The sequence below is a fragment of the Otolemur garnettii genome, unplaced genomic scaffold, assembly GCF_000181295.1.
Source record: "Otolemur garnettii isolate 467f Iridium unplaced genomic scaffold, OtoGar3 scaffold00234, whole genome shotgun sequence".
NCBI lineage: Eukaryota > Metazoa > Chordata > Mammalia > Primates > Galagidae > Otolemur > Otolemur garnettii.
Window position 1 is genome coordinate 758,267 of NW_003852629.1, and position 7,050 is coordinate 765,316.

Consider the following 7,050-nt stretch of genomic DNA (forward strand, 5'->3'; position numbering starts at 1 on the left):
GAGTGGAAAACAACCTGAGAGTTATCTTTGACATTTATATATGAAAAAGTAAATACTAAATACAGTTTTATTCAATACATTTTTTCTTTTGCAGAAGAATGCAGATGTGCTGTTTTCCTCATTTCAGAAACCGAAACAGAAACGACATAGATGTCGAAACCCTAATAAATTGGATATAAATACTCTGACAGGAGAAGAAAGGGTGCCTGTTGTCAATAAACGAAATGGGAAGAAGGTAAATGTTGGGAAAGAGAATTGGTCTCTGTGTGATTTTGTTATTCCAGAAAAAAGTATTTTATCCTGCCATCTTTTATAAGTAAAAAGAATCATCTTTCTTCCAGAATTGTGTGTGTGTGGAAAGGGGATGAGGAAGAGGAAAGTGAGGGGGGTGGAGGGGAAGACTTCCTGCATCTTTAATCACTTGTCAAATGCCTCTACCCAGATGGGTGGAGCCATGGCGCCTCCAATGAAGGATCTACCCAGGTGGCTGGAAGAAAATCCTGAATTTGCGGTCGCTCCAGACTGGACTGATATAGTTAAGCAGTCTGTAAGTACAAGCTTCATTTCTGTCAAGAAAGGTATCTATACAAGACTGTTTTTTTAAAAAAATTTGGCCATTAATTATTCAGTTATAACTTATTCTTAGAATGAAAGAATTGATATAATACATCATTTTCATATATCCTTTCATACATCATTAATACATCATCATTTCTTACATCAATACATCATTAATCCAAAGTGAATTCATTTGTCAGCGCCAACTTAAAAGGATTGTATAGAAATACACATTCACAGTCTTTGGAGGTAGACTTACTGTAGGGGAACACCCCAGGTAAGCCTATTCAGCAGCCTATCTGTGGAATGGAATAAATTTATGATATTTGAAATCATTAATATTTACTGTGATTTTTGAGACATATATACTTTTTTTTTTTTTTTTTTTTTTTGAGATAGGGCTTTGCTCTGTTGCTTGGGCTAGGGTGCAGTGGTATCTTCACACCTCACTGTAACCTTAATATAACCTTAGCCTTCTGAGCTCAAGCTCTTCCTGCCCCAGCCTCCCGAGTAGCTGGAACTACAGGCACCTGCCACAACAACTGGTTAATTTTTCTAGTTTTAGTAGAGACAGGGTCTCACTCTTGTTCAGGCTGATCTCAAACTCCTAAGCTCAAAGGATCGTCCTACCTGGGCGGTGCCTGTGGCTCAAAGGAGTAGGGCACCGGCCCCACATGCCAGAGGTGGCGGATTCAAATGATCATCCTACCTCGGCCTCCCGGAGTGCTAGGATTATAAGCATGAACCACTACACCTGCCGGTACTAAATACAAATTTTAATTCATCAGATTTTTCATGTTTTTCAGTTACTTTTTTTTCTTCTTGCATATATTTGAAATATGCAAAATAACCCATAATGGAGTGTATGAAAACATCCTATACTTAATGTGTAAAACTGCCTATTGTCTTTTTTTCTTAAACTTTATTCAAATTAATGAGGGAAAACTGCATATTTTCTTATGTTATAAAATTATACTCTTGTAATTTTCTTCTCTTTTTCTCTCATACAGAATCTTTTATTAAGAGACACTTATTAATTGACAAATACAGTTGTACATATTCAGGGTGGACCAGGGGGCATTGATCCATTTCCATACTGTGTACTTTCTGATGTATTATTTCTGGAGTTCGTTGTGGACATGGTCCCCTCAGCACTGACCTCTCTGATAGAGTAGCTATTAGCAATTGTTCTGCAATTCAGCCTAATTCAGGGAAGCTAACATACTTTTGCCTTCATAATTAGTCACTGAGCTTTTAGATTGGAAATAATTTCTTAGATATTTCCATTTAGCATATCAGAAGTCCACATGGAAATTACATTTTCTTCCATAGTCTTTACAGTCACTGTTTGCTGCCTGTTTTCCTTCAGGGTTTTGTTCCTGAGTCCATGTTTGACCGTCTTCTCACTGGGCCTGTGGTGAGGGGAGAAGGAGCGAGCAGAAGAGGAAGAAGGCCCAAAAGTGAAATCGCCAGAGCAGCCGCAGCTGCTGCTGCTGTCGCCTCCACATCAGGGATCAACCCTCTGTTGGTGAACAGCCTGTTTGCAGGAATGGACCTGACGAGCCTTCAGAATCTCCAGAATCTCCAGTCTCTCCAGCTGGCAGGCCTCATGGGCTTCCCTCCAGGACTGGCAACAGCTGCCGCTGCCGGAGGCGACGCTAAGAGCCCTGCTGCCGTGCTGCCCCTGATGCTGCCGGGGATGGCAGGCCTGCCCAATGTGTTCGGCCTGGGCGGGCTGCTCAACAACCCTCTGTCAGCTGCTGCTGGAAACACCACTACTGCTCCTAGTCAAGGAGAACCGGAAGACAGCACTTCAAAGGTAGAAGAGAAAGGAAATGAGAAGGGAGATGAGAACAAAGACTCTGAGAAAAGCACAGATGCTGTTTCAGCTGCTGACTCTGCAAATGGATCTGTTGGTGCTGCTACTGCCCCGGCCGGGTTGCCCTCAAACCCGCTGGCCTTCAACCCTTTCCTCCTGTCCACTATGGCTCCGGGCCTCTTCTACCCATCCATGTTTCTACCTCCAGGACTGGGGGGATTGACGCTGCCTGGGTTCCCAGCATTGGCAGGACTTCAGAATGCCGTGGGCTCCAGTGAAGAAAAGGCTGCTGACAAGGCCGAGGGAGGCCCCTTCAAAGACGGAGAGACCCTCGAAGGCAGCGATGCCGAGGAGAGCCTGGATAAGACTGCAGAGTCCTCCCTCTTAGAAGATGAAATAGCACAGGGTGAAGAGCTGGACTCGCTTGATGGGGGGGACGAAATAGAAAACAATGAAAATGATGAATAACCAGTACCAGTTCCAGTTCAAGTGTTTAAAACTTTTGACAAGTGGTAGTCCTACTGTTTACACTCACAGTTAATGTTCATACCTAGTTTTATAAGCTGTTCTGTAACATAGTGTAGCAAAAAAAAAAAAAGAAGAAGAAGAAGTCCAAGTCATGTTATACAGGTGTGTCAAAAGGTATCTTGGTCATTAAGTATTGTGCAGTGCATTATTTATTATCCCTAGGAGAGATGAAATTTGCAAGGTGATCATGTCTTTTTAAGGAAACTTACATAATGCTCTGCTTTTCTTTTTTTCTTTTGGTACCATTGGTATTATAATAAAAAGCAATTTGTAACTGAGCGGCACTAATGGAAGGAAGTGCTGGTCAAAGGAAGTATGAAGTTATGTATTTAATTTTTTAATTTTAATTTTTAATTTTTTGCTGTGAAGGTCAAGATGAAATTTACCATGCATATCATACTTGCTCATTTGTTTCCCTTTTTGACTGTACAGGGGTTCCCACACTTGTGCATACACACACATCATACACTCTGACAATCTCCACGCTAGTGTGAACGTCTCTGTCCTGAGGCGCAGCAATAATAAGGCAGCTGTTGAATGTGAAGGGTCCCTTTGGAAAATTAACCTACTGGAAGGGTTCTTGCCAGACAGAACTACAGTCCCATTGTCTCGTGGTCTTGTAATGCACTGGTATAAACAAAATAAATAGACGGATAAATAAAGAGTGAGAGAAGAGAGAATCAGGTACCTTTTTTAAATTAAAGGACTTTGTTACTTTAGCCACAAAGCTAAAACAGCATTACCTCAGCTCTAAACTAGCCTTGAAGTTTACAGACATGACTTTGTAAATGTATTGTTTTTCTTTGTTGTGATGTCCTTTTATTTTTTTCTTTGAAAACTGCTATCATGTAAGATAAAATGTAAATTGCTGCCAACTGTAGTAATGATGCTTTTAATAAAAGTGACCCATGATATGCAGAGATGTAATTATAGAATGTAGTATGTAGGGAAACTGGTGTTCAGTCTATTTTTTATATTCGCAATAGACGCAAATACAGCATTCTGGCTTTTGTAGTTTCTTGATATATCCTCTTATGCAAGATTAGCTTTTAGCAACACATTAAAGTGACTGTCTTAGAGACTAGACAGGAAGGAAAACCTTGAATTACCTTCACATAATTCCACTCCAGATATCTCAACAGAGAGGCACACAAAACCCCCCTATTACTCTCGCAAAAGGGCATCTGAGACTGAGAACACTTAGAAATGTGTGCAGCGCGTGATAATGTGGTACCCTGAAGAACAAAAGGGCAAAAGAAAAATGAGGCTTTAATAGGCACGATATCTAGGTCATTTATCCTTGGTTAATGGGTAGAAAAACACAATGCCCTAGTGTCAGCAAGGAACACAAAGGCACTCTGGTGTCCTGCAGACCAGCGCTGGATGCCAGAAACCAGTGTGTGGAAAAACCCATGTGGAATTAAAACAGACCCACTTAAGCACGCACGCGCACATGCACAGTCTCAAGGGCTACTGATTTGTGGACCTCGTTATGACCTCTGATATTTAAAGTAAAGTATAATTTGAGATCTACCATTTTTTACCTTTTTATGTCACCTGAACAGATGCAAACCTGCATTCCATCCAGTTAAAGGGAAGAAGAGGAAGAGATGTAGCCCAGGTGGTTCTGTGCGTGTTGCCTCCCTTCTCCCCCCCACCCCCAGGACAGGCATGCCGTCCACCCCCACCCAGTGTGCTGTAAGACAGACAGTCACAGTTTCTTCCAGACAGGGAGATTTAGTTAATTCATCTCCCCATGTGATGAATTAACTACCATCATGATTCTGGAAAGGAGCCTGTGATTGTTTTTGCTCATCCGTGTTACTATTACCTCCTGAAAGTTACGGTCATGGTACGCATTGGAGAGAAGTGCCTTTAGGAGTGAGTCTTCTGAAATGGAGTTCTTTGAACGTGAAAAGGAAGTCTAGATCTGCATAAAGGACAGGGAACTTAAATATTGAAATTACTAAAGGGATTTTTAGCCTTTAAATAACTAAAAGTTTAGTAGGGAGAATGTGTTTAGTAAAATGAGTACTAAAAGGTCCTTTTCCTGAAGTTCTTTATAGTATCATAAATTTTCCTGTGAATCTTTGTAAGTGAAGACTACAACAGGACTCTGTTCCTGTTAGAATAAGGGCAATGATGATCTTCAAAGTAAAGGCATCACTTGCAGTCAGCAGCCTGCTATGTGCGTTATCTGCTATGTTACCATGGCTTTAGTCATTCAGATTTTCATATTGGACAATGTATGTTTTCTTCCAATGGAATTCTTAGTAATTTTGAATCTATTTAAATAACAAGTATTTTCGATTCAGTTTGGTGGTAAGTGGTGTGGATAAAGTGATGAGGTGCTAATACTGTTCTTCCCTGGACAGGCAGAAGGCTAACCCTAACCCTAACCTGCTGGCAGTAAGGGCAGGGTTTGAACCCAGGCACTCTGGCTTCAGAGTCTACATATGCATTCATGAAATACTGCACTGTTAGTTCTTTGAAAGAAAATTACTATGTAGGGATGATTTGAAGGGTTTGGTGTTTCTATATATTATATTTCCCTTCACCCCTTCTTAATGGATCTTAAGTTTAGGAGTTAAGATAAAGTTAGTTGACTTAGAGCCTAGAACAGTCTGAACTCTGGCTAAGAAAACTTGAATGCAGTAACCTCATTTAAATTTGAATTTTTTTTTCCCCACAAAAAAAAATTTTTTTATAAAGAAATTGAGTCTTTCGAAAGATGAACTTACCCAAAATAAGTCAGATACATTGCCAACCTGGAATTTGACCCCAGACTGTTCTAACTCCAAAGCCCAGGTTCTTAACCATTGTGCTAGTGTAATTACATTCATCAACAAACATTGGGACTATGTGCTGTGCTGGGAATATAGAAATGAAAACAAAAACAAAACCCAGACTAGACCTGCTGTCATGCAGCTTGTATTCTAACGGGATGAGACGGATGATAGATTACAAATAAAATGTTTGCAGGAAGAGCAAGGAAGACTATTAAATAAAGGAATAGAGTGACCAGGAAAGAACTCTGGAAGGAACTGCCCTGGCTGGAGAATGTTCTAGGCAAAAGGAATAGCAAATACAGAGATGCCTTGATTTGGGAATGAGCTTGGAATAAGGAGCAGTAGGGAGCCTGTCTGCCAAAAAGAGTTTGAGGCAGGGAATAGATTAGGTAGGTCCTGGTTTAGGGTTTGGATTTCATTGTAAGTACTGTAGAATGTCTTAGAAGGTCTTAATACAGGAAAATTATAATCACCTTTAAAAAAAAAAATCATGGCTACTATAGAAAACAAATGGCTTGTAAAGGGGAGTCAGGAACTTCATTTGTGAGGCTGCTGTACCAGGTCAAGGTAGTGGGTGGTAATGAGGAAAGAAAGTGGATGGTTTGGGGATGTATTTTAAAGAGGCAGAGCTTCCAATTTAACTGAATTCTTCAGTGAATAATTTGAATCAATTTTTTAGGACTACAACCAAAATAATACCCAAAAGGTAAAACCAACTGATACAGAATGTTTACTAAGTTTTTTAATTTAATTTTATTTTTTTAAAATAAGAATGCCATGGTTAGCGTTACATGAAGAAGATCCTGGGAACAGACTTTTTTTAATGTACTGTTAGAAAACTTGATTTTTAGTTCAGTGAAAATTATTTGTTAATTATCTTTGGAAAGGGTTTTCAGAAATTATCTGACAGGGATAGGGGATGAGAATATATGAGCATTCTTGAAGCGATTTGTGCAGTGAACATCTTGTCTTTAAGGGCCAGCAATAAATTTAAATTAGAAAGCAAAACAATGTAAATGACTTCTAACAAGCACTTACAAGTGAGAATAGATCTTATTCATTCAATTTGGCTCTGTAATAAGCAATTTTATATATTTTCTTAAGCACAGGTAAGATTTACCACAGCTTTATAGACATAGTAAACCACATTTGGCAAAATAGATAAATAAATTACCTTCTGGAATATTTTGTCTAACGTAAGCACTTTATCATTGAATTTCTTGGTAGAGGAGTCAACAGTTTAGGAATTCTGGTAACAGGATGGTGATTCTTGAAGCATTTCAGACTAATGAGGTCATTTTATATAGTTCAGCAGAGACCCATGCTCCTGAAGGGATCTCTGGATCTTATGGATCC

At 39.6% G+C, this 7,050-nt stretch overlaps 1 protein-coding gene across 2 annotated transcripts in view; it reads left to right on the top strand.

Moving 5' to 3' along the window:
• CHD7 (chromodomain helicase DNA binding protein 7) overlaps positions 1–3,905 on the top strand; it is a 126,417-nt gene extending 122,512 nt beyond the window's left edge. For both annotated transcript variants that reach the window (XM_023508262.1, XM_012812956.2), the window contains exons 35-37: positions 95–235; positions 443–547; positions 1,928–3,905. In XM_023508262.1, coding sequence (XP_023364030.1) covers positions 95–235; positions 443–547; positions 1,928–2,845 — 1,164 coding nt within the window. In that variant the 3' untranslated portion in view covers positions 2,846–3,905. The remainder of the gene's footprint in view (positions 1–94; positions 236–442; positions 548–1,927) is intronic.
• Positions 3,906–7,050: the final 3,145 nt, after the last annotated feature.